A 24,066-nucleotide genomic window follows, 5' to 3' on the forward strand; every position below is an offset into this window, starting at 1 on the left:
TGAAAAAAAGTTGTGGAAAAGAAATTTGAAAAGTAAAACTGCCAGTGATTTAGTGGTCATTAAAATGTGTTCAGAATTTGCAAATTGCTGATTCATCTCATGACACACTACTATCCTACATAAGCCAGCTTCATAGGTTAACAGTATTGGTAATGAAAAATTGGCGCTCTATTTACTTGGTATCAGATCCATACCAAAATTTGCACAGCAGATTTTTGCAATGTTTTTGTTTAAACTACTATAACTATTAAATTATTTACACAATTTAAAAAAACAAAAACAAAACAAACTCAGTCGACCAGTTCAGATGTCTCCTTTACATGATATAAAATTGCTGAGTAACTACCAACCGAAGAAGCATGTTTCATACATGAGAGGATAATTGCTATGAAGCCAAGATTACCCATCAAACAATGCATGAAAGACAAACCCACCAAGTGAGGGCTAAAAAATTTTGAACACCATAGACTTCAAACTGTACACGGGGAAATCAAAGGGCTTTCCTTTGATTTGGTTACATCAATGGTGAATGAAGACTGTCTGCGATGGGGTTGCATTATCTACTGTCACAGCTTCTACACCCGCCCAGCCTTCTTCTAAACACCTGAAAAAGCAGGGATTTAGGGCTTGTGGAACATCCAAGAAAGATCACCAAGAGACTTGATTTGGTACATCAGGGACCTTTAAGTTGTAAATTCAATTGACGTTCAGGAAGTCTCCCTCTGTGCCACCGTCAGCCCTGTGTACAATGAGGACACGCTTACACTGGCAGGAAAATGAAGATGGCCATCTTGAGAGGGTCTCCATAACCTTAACCCAGACATGTGTGACTGAGTACAATAAAAACATAGTAGGCGTGGCCTCATTTGACCAGCTACTGGGAACACATTCAGTCCATTGCAAAGGCCGAAGTTGTAATGTAACAGTTTTCCAGCATCTTCTGGAGAGTGCATTGACAGCTTCATCCTTCACAAAGATTTATTAATCCATTATCTACTTGCAGCATACAGTAACGCAAAACAAGTAGTAGTCCTGAATAAAGCACATACATACAGCAGATTTTATGACACTTTTACAACAAGAAAAAAAGTTCCAGATGGCCTCCTTAACATTATAACATTATATTATCTATTTCAGACCAGCAGGTGATAAATTTGGGCCTCTTTAACCCCACACGTTGTAGTCCCACGAGTATAAACAGTTTTAGCATTTGATGCTTTACTGGCTGAAGTTTTTGACCCAGTTTTAGTTGCTAATGGTGGCCAGTAGAGAGCAATATGACTTAACTTAACCATGAAGAGTCTGCAGAGTAAAATGATATGCCTGTAATTCCATAAACCATCAATTAAATTGCAGAAAAACGATACAAAGTGTTGCATAAAAAACCCACCATAATGCAGGAAATGAAGTGTCTGACGTTCATAATTTTCCGAAGGAGGACCCGTCCACCCCCAGACCCCTGTTTAATGACAAATCCAATCTGATGGTGTGTCTTGATATGTATATATATATATATATATATAAATAATAATGAATTAATAAGGATCACTAAGGCTAGTGAGTCATCCTTGGGGATGAACAGGACAAAAATCATGGCATCTATGCAGTAGATATTTTTAGTCTGCACACAAAATCACCCAACAGACTGCTCTCCCTTATGGCTTTTATAAGATCTTTTTTTTTTAAATTATTATTAAAGATTTGTGAGACTTATTCAGTAAAGCAAAGATGTCTTCCTGCCTTGTGACTACACGTCCACAGGTTGCAAAAGAAACCCGGGCTTTGGTTATTTACTATTGCAGTTCCACCACTTTTCAATGCACTGATGACATTTTTAGCTGTTTAAATAGATTCAGAAATAACTAAAAGGCACTACAGGATGTTAGCACCCATTTCATGGACACAGGCTAAAGAATTAAGAGGCAAAACTGTTTTATTTAAATAAATTCATGGTAGGTTATTAAATAAATTTCACCTCATTCGCCTAATACGCTAAATGTTGTTTGTGTTTTTTGCTGTACTTTATTTAGGATCGGGCAGCTTGTTGCATGTAAGCCTCACTGTAAGGAATTCAAGCAAATAGACAAAACACTGAAACCTGCAAAAACACGTCTTTAAAAGGGTGAAGAAAGCCATCATTTGTGTGTCACCAAACGTCAAAGGGTGATCCCTCTACTTAAAAACCCTCCAGCTAATAATTACAGAGTTTATACAGGTTGATGCACAATAGGATGAGTCACTTCCAAATGTCTGCATGGCCCCTTCGCCGTCACAAAAGGTCTTTTTTAAGGAACGTGTGTGTGTTTGTGTTTAAGCTAAAAAGCAGATTTGTGTTGCACCACCGAGCTGCTTGAACTTGGAACATAGTTACGTGAGTCTGTAATTTGTAAGGAATCTGTGGTTTTAAGCAACATATAGTAAACGTAAACAACCCGGCATCACTTTAAATTACTTCTTTCCCAAATCAGTGCAATTTAATATGGAACCTTTAATGTGGAGTGCTTAAAGTCACAGTACCCAATTTCAGCTAAGCTTTAGCTTTTGGACAGATGGCCTCACGTTTGACTCTTGAACACTTTGGTACACAGAGGAGTTTAAAGTCGACTCAGTTAACACAAATTGCCACCTAAGTTTCCACCTAAACTGTTCTGCCGTGTTAGAGTGAAGAAGCTTTCTATCGTCAACCCTTCCTAACAAGCCTTACTTGTTCAGTCTTTTCGATGTTTGATTTTATTTAACAGGATGTGGCTGTATGTAGTTTTTGCTGACTTAATAATGATGAAAACATCAGACATCGTTAAGTGCTCCACATGTTCCACATATGTCTGATGGTGGTGTTCATCTCAAATTGTATGTAGATTATTTAAAGAATAATCTGGCCTGGATCAGATTAGGATGAGGTACAATTATATTCCATGAGCTGTATATGATGAATCGCATGGTAGGTTTATGTCATATTACAAAATACTGTATGTCTGTTATCAAGCATTGTATTGCTGCAGGATTGTTGTCATGACTGGGCATGCTCACGTCATATCAGAAGTATAAAGCAGACACTTGTGGATGATGAGCTTACTGTCGATTTGTGAAGCACCGTACAGTTTTTCAACCATGCTCGACTCTATGACCCAGTTTTTGTGGTTTGTCTTTGTGAAATATTGTCCTGTTCCACGAGAACTTGATTTGTAGATCGTGATGAGCAAGTGTGTGCTGAAACAGACAGAATCACTGCAATTACATTGCTATTAGGGGCTTTTAAACAGATGACTAGGGTAAGATTATATTGATTGATTGATTGATTGATTGATTGAATCTTTATTTTGAACATGTTGAAAAAGTATAAAAAAAAAAAAATAGAATTAAAAGAGACAAATGAACAAAGCAAACAAAAGGAAAACGAGCAACCACAACTCCAAATAACGTCCATGTTCAAAAAGGAGCAGGAAGAAGCATAAGCTTATTTAATCCCACCCCTTTTCCACTATCTAGTATCAATAGACTACAGAAATACCTCCTTGTAATTACATTATATGTTATGTGTAATTTTTTTTTTTTTTAATATATACACATATATGTTTCTATCTATCCATACCTACGTATATACACACATACATATTGAGCTATAGCTGGGATAGCGTACGTGCATCTAGGATTTTTGTAATGTTTCATCTTCTTATGTGAAGCTTATTGCAGCCTTGAATGACCTTTCTTTCACCAAAAATCTAAACAATACACCAATTTCAGACACTTTATAGAAATTATAAAATATTTTACGACACAGGCATCAAGTCCGGAAACCAAGGAAATGCCGGATTGTGAGACTTTTGTAACCTCAGGCTGCACAACTGCACGTGGAAGTCGGGGTGGCTTTACGTTTACAGCAGACATTATACAAGTCATGGTCACGGCGGTTTCAGTTAAGATCAGTGGTGCAGAGTTTAATTACAGAGAGCTTCTGAGAGTCAAGGATACTTGTTAATGTTTATTTTTAACACTTCCATGTGTTGTAAAATTAGAGTAATTTCAGAAACTGGGCCTGGGTATAAATAGAAGTTGTGTTTTACGTTTGCTGCCTCTTTAGATTTTAGGCTAAGCTGATATGTTCTAAATACAGGCAGGGGAGAGTTTAACTTGGAACAATGATTTTATGACAGCTAAATATAAAATATAAAGGAAACAATGTCGTTACATGCATAATTGCATGCACATCCCTGAGCAGTGATAAACGTATTGGTAGAAAAGAAAAAATATGCCCACATGGTAAAAAGAAAGAACAACATTGGTCAGTTTTCAGGTTTTAGGTGTCGGGATATAATAAAAAAATTCTTAATTGGTAATACCTTTAAGTAATTGTTTTCTGTGTGACTTTATCAGTCTTTCACATTGTTGTGGAGGGATTTTAGCCCTGCCTTATTACAGTCTTCAGTTCCACGAGGATTGTGGACAGCACAGCTCTCTTAAGATCCCACCACAGCATTTCAATCTGGCTGAAGTCTGCGCTTCACCTTGATTGTTTGATTTTTTTCAGCCTCCTTTTTGTTGATTTGCCATGAATTTTAACATTTAAGATGCTAACCGAGACCTGTACAGTCTGATATGAAGCTCTTCGGTTTTTCTGGAGTTTCTTGGGTTGCTGGGAAGGTTAAATGTTTTCCACTTGTGACTTTAAAGTCTAATTTATGAAGCTGCAGAAGAAAAGAAAGTCCTAGAGGAAGATGTGGAGCACTTAACAGTTTGTATGTCGGATGTGTTTCAACCATGAATCCATTTTTCTTTTGACATATTTTGAAACTGGCATCCTGCTCATTATATGTGTTACTTTCTTCTTCAGTGATGCTTTCAACAGTTACAACAGCTAAAACGATTGCACTGAAAAGAATGCTGAATATGAAATTTAGTTTATTTAAGTTTATTTTCAGAGATATGCATAACTGGTATTTAAATGAATATAAAAATCTCAAGTACTCACTGCTGTACTTTCTACTGGTAACCAATATGAGAAACACTGCTTTAAAGGAATTGTTCAGCATTTTGGCAGAGGCTGCTGATATCTGGAATTGGAGACTCCGGTGGCAACAATAAAGGTAAAATAATAATTAGCAATCTTTAGAAGTGCTGGTGAATTGATTCTCTGATAGAGCCAGTCTTCAGGAGCTTGCCTCTGTCGTTAGCCTTTGCACTAAGCTGCTGTCTCTGTGCATACATGGGAGTGGAATAACTCTTCCCATAGCTGAAAATAAGAGTAGAACTATTGCTTTAAGATGTGCCAGTCAACACTATCATTTCATGAAGACAAAATCTGATTAAGCCATAATCAGACTCATGTTTGTTTGCTCTTCACCTTAAGCTGTCTTGTTAGTGTTCTGTTGCTTCTTACGTTGAAGTTTGTCTTAGTTTTGTTCACAAAGGCAGGATACTCTTTTGTAGATTCTTTAATCGTCATCTTTGGTCCACTTTGCTTCTGCGCAGCTTTCCTCTGGTGTATCTTCCTCTTTGTGTGGATTTTGTTATCTTTCAGGCCATTGTGGGCGTTTGAAGTGTTTAAAGTCTCTGTGGCAGTTTGATTTGTCTTTGGTTTTACTTTATCTTTGACGCTGACAGTTGTCTCCTTAGATTTCTGCTTCAAAGTATTCTTCTTTGCTTGTGTGCTGGCTTTTTTCTTGTTCAGCATTTTGTCTTTTTTCCATGGTTTCAGCATATTTTTCTTCTTCGTGTCTTTGTCCGATGATTTCGGTTTGACCTTTACAGCGGTGCCCGTCGTTGAGTTGCCTGCTGCAGTCATCGTAGGTTTGATCTGGCTGCTCCTCACCGGCGGTTTGGTGGGGAGTTTGAATTTTCTTGGCGGTGGTCTGGTAGGTTTTTCATTTGTGCCCAGTACAGTCACTGAAATGGCACAGATGTCAATAAGTACCCATTTTCACCATTTTACTCTTCTACAACCGCATGTGTTGAGTTTTTTTTTAAATGGTGTGCATATTTGGCTGAGCCTAAGTGTTTGGAATGCTTGTCTCTATTTTAAATATGTTTGATGTAAAACTGGATGCTGCTTTTTATAGTTTTATGTATGAGCCCAGTGTGATTATACAATTTGGCAGCATGTAGACAGTAAATCCAGAGAGGGGGAAAAAAGCAGGTTCTGCTCAGGACATGCATGCATGAGTGAACAGTGAACCCAGGCAATTTGTCGGTCTGCAAGAACAGATTTTTTTTAAATGTGGCTTGTGTAACGCTTACGCTAACCTCTAACATCAGGTTAATTGACTTGATAATATGGTGTGTATATGTTTATATTCAATGCACCTCGAAATATTAGACGTTTCAGGTTAAAATAAATTTCTTTACTTTCTTAGACGACCTCAGATTTAGAACAGGTCCGGTATGCAGATCGAGAAGTGATTGAAATGCAAAGATAAGTTTGAAGTTACTTACATTCCTTTGGCACAAATGGAAACTTTTTTCCCCTCACTTTGACAGGGAGTGGCTTTTGCTTACATTTCCCAGGAGGTGCTCTCCTATAAAAGTAAATGAAGTCCCTTTTTAATGACAAGATAGTAACTCTGTCTTTGTTGTTTTCTTTAGGACAGCACAATCGTATTGTTATTTATTTAATTTAAAAAGTTTAGTTATTTTCTGTACAAAAACTTTCCCACAGCATCCTTAAAACCAATGTAAAGTCACAGTAAAAAGAAAGTACGCACTCTTTTGGTTCTAAGGTTTATGTGTCGAGTATTAGATTATTCTGTTATTATATGTTACCTTATATATGTAATCAAAGTAGTTGAATTAGAATACTGCTGTAGATCACATTATACCCTTTAATATAGAGTGTGTGAGCTGTATGTAGTTTAGTTCTCATTATACTTTTGAGTTAACAGAACATATTCACATATTAGTTCATTAGATAAATGTGCATCACTCTGTATCCTTGATCTGCTGGGAATGTGTTACACTGTTTTCTTGACATGCTTAATTGTTGAATCATGAAGAGAAGGTTGTAAGCAGGAGACTCTGTGTCTAAAGACAGGGGAGATAGATAGACCACATTCCACACCCCCACCTTACAGAAAGCAGAGAAACAACTGCCGAGGTCATAACTTAGGCGCTGTAACAGAGAAAAAATGTGATGTTTTGGCTTTTACGACTAGCCGGGGGCCACTAGAGACTATAAAAAGCTGAGCAACCCGTCACCATTTTGAGACATGTGCCTGACCCTCTGGTAGCATCTCTCCCGTCCGGACGTTGTAATGCTCTGACTGTTGAATTGTATGGAAATAAATGATTGTTGATTGAGCATTTATACACCGAGTATTGTCCCTCCTTCAGCCCAAAGATTCAAAGAATTGGGAGATTTCAACAACTTGGTGCCGTGTGACCCGGATCTTTGGTGTGCTGAGGAGGTGCAGATTTGACCTTTGGTGAGATCGTGAGGCGAGGTGAACAGAGGACCGGTCCAAAAATAAAAAGGTAAGCACAGCCTGTTGTATTATAAATACCAAATGTGCATATTGGGCTTTCCAAATTAATCTGTTCGCTGAGTCACATGTATTTTCACAGTAAATTTGTCGGTGTCTGGTTTTTGGCGCAAGATACTAACAACATAAGTTGAGGCTGAATTCCAGTGTGTTAAATAAACTGCTTCTACCGAGATACTAATAACATACTACGTTGGACTAGTTGCAGTAAACTGCTTCTACCGAGATACTAATAACATACTACGTTGGACTAGTTGCAGCCACTTTACCTTCCACATTTAATTTTGTCTAATACTGGCTTCTGTAGCAATAATACGTTAGAATTTCTTCTGAAGACGCGGCCATTAGTCCAGTACATTGAAGTCGAGGTTTGTTTATTTTGTTTATGGTGTCAGTGACGTCCTGGCTTTTGCCGGCTATGAAATAGAAGTTGATTTAAGGAAAAGCAGATGCTGGCTTCACGGTGCAGTTGAACGCTGGCAACGCGAGAGCGAAACACGTCCGTAGGTTTGGTTTATGATACGGCGTGTTCCGGTGGTGCGGCCGTGAAGTGCAGTAGTGGTTGGTGCTAGTTTTAGTACATTGGATAGAGGTTTTGACGGTGGTTTGTGGCGTCAGTCGAGTTTTAAGGGCTGCGGTCATAATACAAAGTAAAATTTTAAGTACATAGCAACACCTGGTTTATGATGTCAGGTATAACTTCGGGGATGCAAGCATCACTTTTATGATGCAACTTTGCCCCGTTGTGGCGGTCATAAGCGCAGAGAAAGGGGTATTTTGGTCTATGGTGCAGTGTGCTTTAAGAAGATCTAATAGTTGAGCTCAGAGGTTTCTGTGTAAAATTCCCGCTGAGGAAAAGTGTTGTGTGTGAGTGTGAAGGCGCGCTCTGAGTGAGAGTGTGTGTGAAGCTGCGAAGCGCGCTCTGGGTGCTGTCTTGTGTGTAAAGCGCGCACTGAGTGAGAGTGTGAGTGAGGCGCGCTCTGAGTGTGTTTTTTGTGTGAAGTGTGAACACAGTGACAGTGACGGTTGATGTGTTTGATTAGGAGGACATTAGAGCAAAGACACATTTTAGGATCAAAGGTTGATGCCTAGTGTACCTGTGGAACATTTTGCCCTAGGAGTGGCGACCCTCCTGTTCGTGGACGCGCGGCCAGGACCGGCGGCGTCCGGGTGCCGAGGTGGTGACTTGGGGAGGTGAGGGCCCCCGCATAGCTACGGAAATAACACTGGAACGGCCGTGTAATCACGGGTTCACATTTATTCCGGACTAGAACAAGACACATTTTGCGAACAAAGGTTGAGTCTAGATTAGTAAAGAAATAAAAAGGTTGAATTCCTCGTTTCAGTGGTTGAAATTGTTGTGTGCCTGTCCCCTGACGAGTGTGAAATTAAAATAAAGAGGGAATTTGGAGCCACATAGAGATAGACGGGCATAATTGGGTGTATTACTCTGTGGTGTAATAAAAATAAAAAGGAGAGATAGTAAGAGGTGTGCAGTGGAGAATTATGGAGGAGTACAGAGAGGAATGTGTTGGGAGACTGGCGTACAGTTTACGCTGTCAAGGTAGGCGGGTTGCCTGCTTATCTGTTTAACAGTGATGAAAATGAAATTAAATAAATCTCTTAGTGTGTTAATACAGGAAGCTGCGGACCTGGACCAACTGCCCCCACAAGCACAGCGGCCGAAGCAAAATTATAGGTAATGGGAACCACACCCAGCACGAATCAGCAGCTGTGAAAAAGACAGCAGCGAGGAGAGAATTAGAGGAGAAATTAAGAGAAGTTTTAACACATAAAATTGGGGCCAACGGACTTGTGGAGGTTGGGAAGGCGTCCGGAGCATCACAACAAAAAGGTGAAACAAAAACACACAAGCAGAGAAATCTGAGAGAAAGGCTCCTTTTAAGGTAACGCCTAGTTTGAGAAAAGATAAAATTAACCTGCTTTTATACAAATGCACACACACGCAATGAAGAAACAGCTTACACTCATGAACACGTGAAGATTTTCCAGCAAGGTTAAAGAAAAATTAACATACTTAAATGATGAAGTCTATACATTACTGACAAAGAAACCCTCTGGGTTGCAGGACAACAATTTAACTAAAAAAAAAAAAGGAACACTGGTCTAACCAACCAGGCAAGACGCAACAAATTTAGTGGTTAAAAGATTCAAATTGTGACATGTTTTCTGTTGATTGATTAATAAAAGTGATTACTGAATGAAAGAAAGTTCCTTTTTGGGCTTTTAAACATGATCTTAAGAATTTTAACATATACCGGTGTTGTCCTGTCAACTTGGTGGGTTAGGAGTTGATTATATCGGGAGACAAAAAACAAAAAAAGGGGGAGAGAAGGCTGACACAGGGCCTGGCCCCATTGTCTCCCCTCTGAATAACACAGCCAACACAACATCATTTTCCTGTTCGTTTGTTTTTGTTTTTTGTTTGTTTTTGTTTTGTTTTGTTTTTGTTTTTGTTTTTTCTATACATATTTAATTACAGGCTGCTTTGCCGGCCCTGAAAGCCGAGGCTGACTGGACTCCTGCTCTCCCCCATACGTGACACTGACCAAATGCTGCAACAGCTGGACCCACAACAACGACCTGAGAATGTCAACAGACCTGCAGGAATGTGATCTCATGCAGCCGAGACGGAGAGCACTAAACCTAAGGCCCGTTTCACTACACGGGGGAAAATTCCCAGACTGCGTCAGCTGACAGAGCTGTGACGAGACGCCCGCCAAGCCCGAATGAAAAGTAAGGCCGAGCGAAAGAATGCTGACCTTGATAACTTTGCATTCACACTGTGCAGGACAGTGATGGACCAACACGGATGATCGGGTGGCGAAAAAGGGCGTGACCGAGACAAGAGGAGTAACTGAGGACAGAAGGCACCTCAGAATGGACAAAAACACAGAAGAAGATGCAGGTTTCACCTGCGGTGAACATCGACACTGGAGAAAGGACTGCCCCAATTGGGGTCAGAACCAGGACGGACTGAATTTTGAGCAGCAGCAGCAGCAATGGTCGCAAACAAACTGAAAAGGAGGGGGGGGCAGGACCCCAGGGCATGCTTCAGGCCGTGGTTTACCCAGAACACCAGAACAGGAAAGTGATGAACACACACACACACACACACACACACACACACGTCTCCAAACACACAGATTCAGAATGAAGTGAAATACACACATGAACACGTGCACTCGTTGAGTGAGTGAGAAATGACACACACACACACACACATTGGAATGCTGATTCACTGAGAAGTGATCCACATACACACACACACACACACACACACACACACACACACACACGCTGATGCAATGAAGAATGCTTTGCTTATGCTGATATGCAAAATGCTGCACACAAACATCCCAATGCATAATTTTTATGAGGAGCCATTGATTACTTAGAATGTGTTATATGTCACCTAGAAGGCATTTATGTAGATTTTAGGAATAAGCTCTAAAACGGTTTGGTTATGAAAACAATGTCTGTGCGTGATGTCTGTTTATGGCTCAAGGCCTTGACTGAATTCTTTGCTGTGCTTCACACAGCCCTGATGAGGAACAGTGGCACAGAGTGAAATTGATGAATTAATAGTGTAAGTTTTAGGTCGGAGTACGGCATTTTCTGTGATTGAGTTTTAATTCAAGGAGGAACAAAAGGTGTTACGGCACCTGAGGTTCTCATTCCCACACAATATTGTCCCGGCAGGAAGCAAAATTTTCCTGTGAATTTCTGGTTGATTGTTTGGTTTTGTTTAGCGCTAGCTTGATTTTATCAGTGAGCTTTGGCTTGTGTTCTTTCTCGTAAGCGAGAGAGGATAGTTTTATGCTTGGACATGTCTGCAACGGGCCCTAGTTTGTGTTATTGTTGTTAGTGTTTTGTTGGTTATGTCTGTTTTCGTTTTGTTACAGTGCACTGAGATAAGAAAATCTGAGAGGTGTGATCCACCGGTGGTGATATGTTGATATTTTGTGAGTTTATGATTTAACAATCAGCTCTTTAAACCAGGCCTGAAAGATTGAAATTTAAAGCGCTATGAAATATTCTTACAAAAACAGTTGCAAAGTGTGCTTCTCCATGATTGTAATTGGCTTGGGAGAAATTCACTTATAGGGAACACTGAGAAGTTCTGAGTCTAAAAGGATTGCACCGAGTCAATCCGGCCCAAAAAACAACAAGGAATTGTTTTCCTTTAAAATGATGACGTCATCTTGCTGGTGATGGAGGCTCGAATAGGTTGCGCGTGAGACTCCATTATCAGCAACATCTGGTATGAATGTGTGTGGAGGTATGCATGTGAATGGACTGTGATGGACTGACGACTAAAAGCTTTGACTGACTTGATACTGAGACAATGACTGCACCCACTTTAGGATTAGTAAATGCCAATAAACAATTCACCCAGCCGACAAGAGAAGGGTGGATGCTTCGCTTTGTTTTGTTTTGTTTTTTCAGGAGCAGGAGGATAAGAGAGACTGGAGGAGGAGACTCTAGCTTCACATAAAGAAAGGAACAGACACCAGACGGGGACACGGAGAGGTGAGGACCCTTCACAGCAGGGACAGATGTAGGGACTGCCGAGACAGCAACTGGGGTCAAGTGTCATGGCGTTTGGGCTCCTGGAGAACATGGATCCCACAAACACAGCAATAACCATGAAGGGGTTGGCGAAAACCAGGAACACCAGACCAACGAGGTTCAAGAGGCTCTTGGCAAAAAGGGGGACACGCCGGTGAACCCAAAACACACAGATCCTTGTTTGAAATCGGGGCAGAATAATCCCCAGAACTGTGCAATGACTAAAGGGTGGTCTAACCCCGGAGGTCGAAGAAAGAAGCTGAGAATCACCCAACTGGAAGACATTGGTAGCTGCAGCAATAAAAATAAAGGTTAAAAGCTCCTTAGACAGAGGTTCTAGTCTAAGTACATTTGAAAGGTATAAGGGGGCATTAAAATGGGAGTGGAAAACTGGAGCACCAAAATAAAGCTGTGGGAGAATTGGGGAGTGATGGGAGAGTCATCTGTAACTGCTGTTATGGTTGTAAATCTAACTTTGCTGGCATCTGAACTGCGTGAACACAGAGGTCATCCCACATATGGTCCACCCGTTAAAGGGGGACAGAGGGCCTCAGGATCAAGAAAACTTGGACCTTGCGACCCTGGAGTGCATGTTGTAAGTGATCTCTTTCAGAGATCAAAAGGGGGAATTATTAGATTATTCTGTTATTATATGTTACCTTATATATGTAATCAAAGTAGTTGAATTAGAATACTGCTGTAGATCACATTATACCCTTTAATATAGAGTGTGTGAGCTGTATGTAGTTTAGTTCTCATTATACTTTTGAGTTAACAGAACATATTCACATATTAGTTCATTAGATAAATGTGCATCACTCTGTATCCTTGATCTGCTGGGAATGTGTTACACTGTTTTCTTGACATGCTTAATTGTTGAATCATGAAGAGAAGGTTGTAAGCAGGAGACTCTGTGTCTAAAGACAGGGGAGATAGATAGACCACATTCCACACCCCCACCTTACAGAAAGCAGAGAAACAACTGCCGAGGTCATAACTTAGGCGCTGTAACAGAGAAAAAATGTGATGTTTTGGCTTTTACGACTAGCTGGGGGCCACTAGAGACTATAAAAAGCTGAGCAACCCGTCACCATTTTGAGACATGTGCCTGACCCTCTGGTAGCATCTCTCCCGTCCGGACGTTGTAATGCTCTGACTGTTGAATTGTATGGAAATAAATGATTGTTGATTGAGCATTTATACACCGAGTATTGTCCTTCCTTCAGCCCAAAGATTCAAAGAATTGGGAGATTTCAACACGAGACATAAAAACATCATCTGGTTCTTATCAAGTGAGTACAACCTCATATGAACCTGTGAAATATTACAGTAGATCATTGTTTACTCAATGAAAACTAAGCCAAAATGCAGAAACTAAAAGTAAATAAATAAATTAAGTACACTAAATCATTCAGTAACTAGTGGAATCACTTTTAGCAGCAATAACATCTTCTTTATAATGTTATTTCAGTTAATTGAATTATCATTAAAATTATCATGACATTATTGCTTGATACAGATTCATAATGGCTCACTGGATTTTACTTGAAAGGAAAAAATGTGTGCTTGTAAGGGCCTGCCCCTAATTTTGATCCTATAGGAAAAAAAACCCTTTGAGATGTCAAACGTTAGAATCCTGCTGCTTTAAATGACTGATACAAAATGTCATTCTTGTCATACTGTGTTAGCGTTTCAGGACTTCTCTGGTAAAGAGACTGCCTAGGATGCAACAAATTGTTGGAAGACACATCCTTTATTCTTCCTTTATGTACAATTCATAATTATTTGGCCCCCGGGATTTTTTTTCTTTTCCATGACTTGAATTAAAGCCTGTTTGAAAAACACGCCTGTCTTTTTGAATAATTTCCCCAAGCAGGTGTTCCCATTTAACACAGAGCACGTCCATAATGTGTAAATGTAATATACACCTGGTCTGACACTATACCTGGAGGGGTCCATGAATTTAAACACAGTTCCAAAAGCAGACATGGCACTCGGGTGTGACGTAGCCAGGAAGTACAGCTCCCCTGGATGACAAAAACAGCTTGTCAGCAGTGTCACACGGGTCTGATCCTGTGATAAACGCATAAACAGACTGATCAAACCTTACCTGCTTCATCTTCAGCAAATGAGATGATGAACTTGTGGTGTTGATTGATGAGTCCGGGAAAAGAGCAAGTCTGCGTATCACCCATACACACACTCCTCTCTTTCCAGTTTCCTGTTGTCCTGTCTTCCTCTAAAGCCATAATTCGACTGAAAGGTTGACAGCTTTATGTCACTTGGAGCAGGCGAATTAAATAAAAAATGTAAAGGTAACTGAGAAGACAGACCAATTCAGGCTGGAAAATGCTCAGATAAACATAATCTTACCCACTCATGAAGTCTCCGAAAATGTACAAGCCATTCAGATTGGGTGATTCACATCCTCTGTACACATACCCCCCTGTCACAGACTTCCCGACATGATGGCTGTATGCAAATATAGGGAGGATGTCATCTGTTGTGGCAGAGAAAGACAAACCTAATTTAACTCTGAGAATGAAAACAATCAAAAACGATGGAAATAAAACGTGGCAAACGTTTCAAGCAGACAGAAAATAGCTCTTGACTTCATCACTGGGGAAGCTTCACAAGAACAGAAAACATACTCAGGGAGGAGTTTTGGCACAATGTCATGTCGTAGCACTCGAAGCCCTCTTTGGCCCTCCATCCATAGTTTCCTCCTTTGATAATAATGTCAATCTCCTCGTAGCGATTTTGACCAACATCCCCGCAGAATATCCGACCTCTGCCGTAGCCACTCACCGGGTCTCCACGGTCCACGGAACATCGCCACATGTTTCTTACCCCATAAGCAAACACCTCTGGCCGGGCACCTGGGTCCCTGAGGAATGGGTTGTCAGGGGGGATCCTGTATGGCATGCCACTGGGGTCACTTCCATCCACATCAATGCGAAGCACTTTTCCCAAAAGAGCACTTCTGAATACCAAGAAAATAAATGAAAAACTCAGGGTAGAGGCCTTAAGTGAAAAAATGATTAATATAAGATAAATAAACTAAAGGTGTAGATAATGGATTAATAATTAGGCATTCTTATAGTACCTTGGGGTATAATGAACAAGCTTTGATTGAGTGCCAGGTCATATTGCACAAACAGTTAATAAATGGTAATGTTTTAAATGGCTGAATAGTTTTAAGTAATATAAGAACATTGATACTGCTGGACTGCTGGACCAAAATACATCAATGACCTCCTGACCCAGTATGAACCATCCAGATCCCTCAGGTCATCTGGATCCGGTCTTTTATCAGTTCCCAGAGTCAGAACCAGACACGGAGAAGCTGCATTCAGCTTTTATGCTCCTTATATCTGGAACAAACTCCCAGAAAGCCTCAGATCAGCTGAAACACTCAGTTTATTTAAATCCAGGTTGAAGACTCACCTGTTCTCAGCTGCATTTGAATAAAGCACCAAATCCACACTTTAAGCTTAAATTTCAAAACTTACATTTAACTACTGATTTTATCTACTGTTCTGATTTTATCTGTTTTGATTTTATATACTGTTTTGTTTGTTTGTTTGTTTGTTTGTTTGTTTGTTTGTTTGTTTGTTTGTTAATTAGTTAGTTAGTTTATTTGCTTGTTTTAATCAATTTTAAATCATGCTTTTTATTTGTTCTTGTTTCTAATGTCTCTGTAAAGCACTTTGAATCACCTTGTTGTTGAATTGTGCTATACAAATAAACTTGCCTTGCCTTGCATAATCCACCCGACTCCTACAACGATTCCTCTGGATGGTGGGCCTTCTCTCTCTCCCCACTTTCCTATGTTTACCCTGTCTGTATCCAATAAAGGCTAAAAAAGCCAAAATAATAAAATATTTGTATAAACTCTTTCTAACTCAGAAACGTATGTATGTATGGATGAAGGGTGGGTGTAGCTGAAGGCTATGGAGACACAGTTAGCTGAAAGTTTGGCTAAATAGATTAATAAAAAATAACAGCTAACAATGGCAATACCAGGCTTAACGCAATGGCTTTATGGTTAAATTATTGTTCACATATTTGACTAGGTTATTATTTTCACTTGAGGAAACCTGAAGGACCTTACTTGTTTTGTGCGTTGCCATACTTCCCAAATGGATCCCCAGCTTTTCCACCGTCTCCAGTGAAGATATACAAATAGCCGTCAACACCAAAAAGCAGCTGGCCTCCGTTGTGGTTTGCGGCTGGCTCCTCGATCTCTAAAATGAGCCTGAACATAAAATGCATGCAGTTCAGAACAATTAGATAAAGTATACTTTAAAATACTTTTTATCAGGTTGTCAAGTTTTCAGCTCACTCATGGTAAATTTACTGTCTCCTCCACGCATCTGCCTAAGGACCTGAGCAGATCAAACACAGCACCTGTACTGTGGAATGCTGATTCTGTGATTTCTCTAAAGGCGTATCTCTTTAGATCACCATTTTGGTAACATGTTTGCATGAAACCTTTATGCATTGTGCGTTGTTGTTTGCTTTTAACTCAAATGTTGTTTCTTTTGTCTGTTTTAATTGTTTATCTTTCTTCTACGTGCCTGCATTGTTCTTATTATTTTAATTTCTGTATTTTTTTCCTTCTCTTTTGTTCACACAGTTATTAGTTTTACTACCTTTCAGTTTCTCTCCTTTGTGATTTTTTGCCCCGCCCCCAATCAATCAACTGTATATGACCTCTTGAACCTTTTAATGGTCTTTCACTTTCCCCTGCTCTTCTCTGGATTGTTTGCTGTGTTGTTTTTTCCGTCTCCTCTTTTCTGGATTAAAGATTGGATTTTGACCTTGTGTGTCCCTCTGTGTGTGCTGCATTTGGATATTGTTCCTGCCGCCTCCTCGTTTTACAGTTAGTGTCTGCCTTATGCTTGCTTGCACAAAGAAAGAAAACCTGCTGGAGAGTTGTCATTTCTCTGAGTGCTCCTAAATGTAACACAAGTGTTGAAGTTTTTTGTGGGTCTATAACATACTATAGGGGGTTTGGGGATATAATAATTAAATATATCTCTTGTAAAATTTTAGGATTATGAGCAATAAATGTTTAGAAGGCCTAAAACAAAGTGAAGGACTACTCCTTTTTGTGTTTCACTGAGATATTTTCATAGTTTCACGCTGCAAAGTGCAGGGTAGGTTGTGAATTTTAATGGTCCTCAGAATCCCAGAAAATCGTAAATTGATATGTAGTGTTTAGCCCTGAACATGTTTATGCAAGGGTTGGTGCAATTACAGCCCCTCCCCTGAATGATGATAAAGCCTATGTAGTTTGTGCAGACCCACATCATGAAAGAAAGACCCTCCCTCTGCATACCTCTCTGAGTAGGGATCAGCCACGTTCATGTCATAGGCAGACACCTTCATCTCGCTGATCCTGATTTTTTCCAGCTCACTGCTGACCTGGATGGAATAGTAAATAAAGAAGCGTCCATTATCCCGGTACTTTGGGTGGAAAGCCATTCCTAGGAATCCTCTCTCATCCCCCAGCCATGGAGTGGTCAACACCTCCCCGCTCATATCCAGGAAAGGCTGCTCCAGCCGGCTGCCGTCGCGTAGGTAAACCCAAACAAAGCCCATCTGTTCTGCAATAAACATTCGATGTGTGTCATCTCCACTGTGCAGCATCAGCACTGGGTTCCTGAGATTGTTGGCCACTTCAGTCAGGCACAACTGGAGACAACCTCTTGGGTCCTCTACCACCTGTCCCAGGTTACTATTGAGGTCAGAGCTTTTCAAAACAATGGGGTAGCAGTAGTCTTGGTCAGGCAGGTCTACCATGCTGCAGAACGTGGTTACGTCGTGCTCTGTGGCGTACAGCAGCAGCTGGTTGACTGTTAAATATTTAAGCACGTGGCGACATTTGGAATGAAACTCAGAGCAGTAGTCAAAGCAAAGACCGGGAATTTCTCTCACAGGTGTGTAGGGGTCTTCAGCATCGTAGAGGTGGGCAGCATATGGCGAGCATTCCTGGATGGGGCAAACACAGTGGTTTACCATTAAGACATTTCAGGGCAGCGTCATGCACAGAGGAGATGATTTATTGGACTAAGAGAGCCATTAAGTCACAACATCAAGAATACATGTGTCCCATAAGCACAAAGACTTGTTTTGTTTTTCAAATAAGAGCACTTTGAATGTCTGGAAGTTTGTCCTCTGCAAATTTGCCTGTGTAAATGAAATATGGAAACATGTCATAGTGATTTCAATATCAGATGTTTTTTATTTCAGATGTGGAAACCATAATCTGATGTTACTGATAATTGTTACAAATATAAGCACTCTGGATTAAAACCTCAATGTGTCATGGCCTGGGTCTAGGGACCCAGGGCTCAGGCATTTTCAGTGTATGTTTATGTTTTCCGTGTGTTGTATTGGTTTGCTCTCCATCTCTCCATGTGTCTCTGTGTGAGCTTCCGGAGGTGTGGGTTCGCTGAGGAGACTGCGAACCCGGAAGTGGTCTACTCGAGAGACGGCCGCACCTGCCGCTCGTCGTCCTCTGCCAGCTGCAGCAGATTACGCTCGTCTAGGAACGGCATTTAGGACTGCAGCTGAGCTGAGGCCGACGCTGGATCCTTGAGTCAGAACTCGAATCGGGAGCGGAGTACGCCTCTAAAGTCACGGTGTGGGAATTGGAGTTTTTTGGAGTCGCCACCTTTCACTTCTCACGGACATCTGCACTGTGTGGGATTCAGGGAGAATCACCACGGGACCACAGTGCTGGGATTTTGTATATAGTTGTGTGTTTTTCACCTCCTGTAAATAAATCCACTGTCCTTCACTTAAAGTCTCGCGTTTGGGCCCTGCTTTCACTGTCACTCCACGGTCTGCCATCGCAGCCCGTGACACAATGACAGTTAGATAATATTTGTTTTTGCAAAATACTAGTTTATCAGTCACTAGTAGTTACATTTAATATCTGATGGGAGTATCCAGTTTTAGTTTGCTTTAAACTTGAGCAAATTTTCACAGTTTCTATTCAACCATTTATAACAATTATAAAGTTAAGTGATAACTTTTGTGGGATTTATTTTATTATTGTAACCCTAAATTGATTTTAACTTGAGTTTAATTAGAATAAACTACAATGAATCAAAAGTTCAAGTTGTGTATGTTTCATTTTTTCAAGGATTTTTTTGTTTGTTTGTTTGTCTGAAATGGAGAACATACAACCACAACTGCAGCAAACGTGAAAAGACTGCAGTGCACCTAAAGCAAAGATGATGATCATGGCATTAATAGTAATCAAAACTCAAGAGAATATATTTACCTGGCACATAATTTCCTTCAGCATGTCGGTACAGAGCTCATGACCTGCCGCTTCCAGCTGTTCAATGATGTCCCAGTACCTCTCCGCGATCATGTTGTCAGTTCCCTGGTCGCAGCATCCAAACTGCTCATACTGATTGCAAAACTCCAGGTGCCATGGAGGTTTAAAAGGTGGCTTGAAGTCCAGGCATTGAGGATGAGCAGATGCTGGCTTGACCAAGGCTAACAGCATCACTGGCACAATCAGGATAACCGCAGGAAGCCTTGGCATCTTTTTAGATGGCCGTAGTTGTGCCACCGCGCGTAAAACCGCGCAGCCGGCTCGGCTTGGATGGAGCGCAGCATCCCTCTTCCTTGTCATTTTTGCCTTCTGGCCCCGAAAGAATTCAGTGACTATTCGTTCATATAGGCCATGAGCCAGAGTTTAAGTACGCGAGCGTGCGTTTGAATGCATTTTACGCGTGCGCAAAAGCATGCAGATGGAGGGGGCTCGTTTGCCCTCCTTGTGTCGCCACCTACTCCATCCAGGTAAAAAGTCACTGTGTCACCAGCTCTGCCTCTCATTGGACTAATTAGTACCAATTAAAACTAAACATATTTGTAAAGACTTTATTAGCATTTGCATTTCAATCCCTCGAGTTATTTTCTGCACAGCAGCAATAATGGTAGCAGTAATTATCTATAAGAGGGCACGCTCTGTAGTTTGCACGCCCGCACACGCGCGGCACGCATACATCCAAAACACATTGTGGAGGCATGCAAACGTAAACCCAACCACGACACAAACTATAATTATGTCTCACTTCCAAGTTATAGCGCCTCGGGGAAGTGCGCTGTTTGTGCAAGGCCTGCTTAGTCATGCTTTTTATCCACTGTCCCAGCAAGTCACTTTTAAATTTGAATATAAGGTCAGAAGTGTCTATCAGCAATTTAGCACCGTGCCAAAGAAAACCAGCAATTCAACGAGACTTTGGCTATTACTCGTTCGAATACTTTATGTCTTACAAGGCTGGCAAGTAAGGACAATAAAATCAGGACTTCCTTAGGTAAACTGGAGATGTGGTGTCATACCCAATAAAGAGGGCATCATTACAAACTTGAGGTTATGGATATAACCATGATTCTCTGATAAACATGAGCGTCTCGATATGGGAAGGACCTATATTGTCTAAGCAAAAACACGGAGGCATACTGTCGATTTCTCTGTGGCTTTCAAACTCTAAAACAGGCTATGCTGTGTTTGCTATTTCTGCAACAGTACCATGCCAGCAGTGTCAAACATAAGGTCTAAGGGCCAAACTCCGCCGCCAGATAGTCAAAATTATACTTGACAATGATTAAAAAATGAACGATTAAATAAGAGAAGATCACCTTTTTTTCCATGATCTACTATAGAGAAGTTTAATTTTTACAGTGGATTCATTGTCAGAATCATGCAAAAAGAAAAAAAAACATTATTCTGTCATTTAATAAAAATGTTCCATTTTATAATTACAAGACAGTCTGTGCAATGAGCTAATAGACATTTTTCTGTAAATTTAAGCCCAAAGCGGAATTACTTCATCATGTAGGAAAACGGATGTGTGTAAGTGTATTGTTGAAAACTGAATTTCTTTTTCTTAGATTATATTTATATAATTATCTCAGGGATTAAATTTCTAGTTAAACATCTTTACACTGACAGAAAAGAGAGTTTCACTGGTCTGGCCCATTTAAAATCAAACTGGGCTGTACTGACTCTCCAAGACACAGAGAAAAAGAATCAGAAGCTGCAAGTAAAATTTGATGAAGCCCTGGAAAAAAAAAAGAGTTTCTTCAAGAGAAGAAACAAGAGGAGATAAAGGAGAAAGAAATGGAATGTAAACTCCAAAACATGGAGGAAAAACATCATGTGTTGCAAATACTGCTTGATGAAGCACTGCACAAAAATGCAGAAATGCTTCAAGAGAAAGAGCAACAGGAAGTAATACAGAAAAAACACACAACTTATTCTCCAAGACTTTGAAAGGAAAAATCTACAACTGCACGCATGTTATAATGAAATGCATGCGAAAACCATTGAACTAGAAGGAGAAAAGGAAAAACTGGAAAAAATAATGCTCAGACATGCAATATAGGTTCAATGAAATGCTGAGAAAAAACAGAACCTAACAACAACTTGAGGTGCAAAAACAATGAAATGCAGGTGCAAGGGAAGAACTGAAGAAAACACATAAAGACCTGTAGTATACACTTCAAGAAATCCAGAGCAGAAATGAGGAGTTAGAAGACATGTACAACAAAGTACAACAGAGGGATATAAAGATGCTACAGGCAAAGCGAATACAGGAGGCAAAATCTAAAAAACTGAAAGAAAAGCTTAATGAAAAACAAGAAAAATTAGAAGAACTGGAGAAAAAATGCAAGAAATTTGAGGAGCAAAATGCAGGAACAATCAATGAACTGAAAATCCTCATCCTACAGAAGAAAGAGCTCCAGGAACAGTGCCTAAAAAATAAGAAAAAACGCTTCTGCTCTTTCAGGAGGAGGGACCCTACTGCTTCCTCACTTAATCATGAGGAGGCATAGGCTTGTCTTCCTCCACCTCTTTTCTATCTCATCACCCCTCTCCCTTTCTCTCCGACCACCTCTTCATCACTCTCCATGTTTTCTTTCTCCAATATATTCTTCATCCTTTTTCTTTTCTTTTTTCACCCTCACACCCAAACCTTCTGCCACAGGTTTCTTCCTGCTTAAGGGGAGTTTTTCCTCCTTGCTCAGAAGGGATTGTTGGGGTTTTCTCTCCTCTGTCTCTTTCCTCCTTTCTAATCCTTTCTTTCACCACTTTTTCGGTCTTCTACCCTTGCTTTACCCTCTTCTTTGCAACTCTTTTCCCCACTTCTTCCTTTCCTCTATCATTTCCCAACCCTCTGTTCACTTTTGAGAACACATGGTAGGGAGATGGGTGGAGGGGGCAATAAACACAATCAACCATATTTTTACATGTGTCAAATCAGTGTCTTCGTTCAAGAATAATTCATTTTAAGAATTAAAATGAAGAAAGGTTTGATAGCTGCATGTGTTGGTTTGGCAGCACATTTATGTTTTACATTTCTAGCAGTATCTGTCACAATCTCCTGGTTTGACTCACGCAATAAAGAAAGGGATAGACGAAAAACACAGAGTTATGTTTGTCTTACAGGTCAGAATATCAGCAGATGTTTAATATAAGAGAAACACATGTATAATATTCATTATTTAGACTGATGAAGAGCAAAAATTTTATACATATTTGGATAAAAAAATAAAAATAAAATAAATAGATGAAGGAAAAATTGAACATATTCTTTAAAAACAACAACAACAAAAAAACGTTAACATATTGTAGCACTGTAGATATTTACAGATCGCTAGGACCAGAATCTAGATTTACAAGAGCAGTTTATACTGGAAACCTGAAGTAACAAACAACAGACCATCGTAAATTTTGAACTGCTGGCTGTTTTATGGAAAATGGAATACACAGAAGTGTACGTACAGTTTCGGCACTTAAGTTGTTGGATCTAAATCCCAGAAGGAATTAAATAAAAGAAGAAAACAACAACAAAAAAACCCCAAAAAACCAAAAATAAATCTCTCTCACTTCCCACTTTAGGTTTGGTTTTAAATCCTGATTTGTGTCCAATACCAGTTAACCCTGATTAGTTCCTTTCAGGTTAATCTAAGTTTCTTTTAGTTGTTGTTCTAACTCTCTGATCAATATGAGCCAACGTAGTTCTAATGAGTCAATTTAATTCAACCTTATTTAGTTCAACCAACCCATTCGCTCACTGTACGTACAAAGTGGCTGGTTATGAATACTCAGTAACACTTCCATGAGTTACCAATGCAATTCCAACAGAATGAATGGAATTAGGATGCTGAACATGAAATCAAATGTCCACAGATTTACAAGAAAATCGTTTGAAATCACAATTCAGAAAACCACAACAGCTCTAATCAGGCTTAAGTCCTCAGAAGACTGCAGCAACAGAAATTATTATCAAGGGGTGCTGTGTGGTAGGTGGAGACCCAATATGCAGGACTCCTTAGACAAACATAAACTCAAAATAAGCTTTATTAGCTAAATAGAAACATAAGGCATAAGGCAAACCACAATGGAATTTTGTTTGATTCGCAATTAAATGTGTGTTCATACAGTCCATTATTTCCATTTAAACTATGACTACAGAAATATGCTACCAACCAAAGCAGTCTTAAGGAGGTTTTCACAAACTGGTCAGAATACACATTTTCCTTAATAAGACATTTTCTTAATTCTTCATTTGTCAGTGAATCTTCCTGTAAAAGGCTATATATATGGAGAGAGAAACCACATACATACATATATTTTACTCCAAATATCTGATATATGAGAAAACAGATGATTTTTAAAATAGCTCAGTATGGTAAGCAGGAGTCTTACCAGAAATGCACTGAGGAATGGACACACCCTTGTGGAGACCCTGTGAAGCTACAGCTGTGAAGCTGATTTTGACCCATCATCCATGTGGAAAGCATCTGATTGGACATTTGGATTATTCGGCATGGCAATAATCCCAAACAACTTGCCAATGTAGTAAAAGCAAACCTGTATTGAAAAACACACACTGGAACACTATCAGTCACAGATTGACCTCCCCGGAGCCTGGATCTCAACATTACTGAAGCAGTGTGAGATTATCGT

General features: G+C 40.0%; 1 protein-coding gene and 1 long non-coding RNA gene across 2 annotated transcripts; one reads left to right on the forward strand and one right to left on the reverse strand.

The window, feature by feature from the left end:
* Positions 1 to 3,823: 3,823 nt before the first annotated feature.
* On the reverse strand, positions 3,824 to 19,734 carry hhipl2 (HHIP-like 2). The gene is made up of 9 exons (XM_085392486.1): positions 19,363 to 19,734; positions 17,410 to 18,062; positions 16,180 to 16,323; positions 14,717 to 15,048; positions 14,439 to 14,565; positions 14,176 to 14,321; positions 14,011 to 14,092; positions 6,430 to 6,512; positions 3,824 to 5,883 (listed from the first exon to the last, which is right to left on the reverse strand). Exons 1-9 carry the CDS (start codon positions 19,720 to 19,722, stop codon positions 5,321 to 5,323), a joined length of 2,490 nt encoding a protein of 829 aa, XP_085248612.1. The 5' UTR covers positions 19,723 to 19,734; the 3' UTR covers positions 3,824 to 5,320.
* Positions 5,683 to 12,738, forward strand: LOC146646618 (uncharacterized). Its single transcript, XR_014908939.1, has 2 exons — positions 5,683 to 7,464; positions 9,976 to 12,738. It is a non-coding gene; the product is annotated as an uncharacterized LOC146646618 (long non-coding RNA).
* Positions 19,735 to 24,066: the final 4,332 nt, after the last annotated feature.

The sequence above is a fragment of the Rhamphochromis longiceps genome, linkage group LG19 (assembly GCF_057381845.1).
Source record: "Rhamphochromis longiceps isolate RC_006_pf linkage group LG19, R_longiceps_female_GT1.1, whole genome shotgun sequence".
NCBI classification, from domain to species: Eukaryota; Metazoa; Chordata; class Actinopteri; order Cichliformes; family Cichlidae; genus Rhamphochromis; species Rhamphochromis longiceps.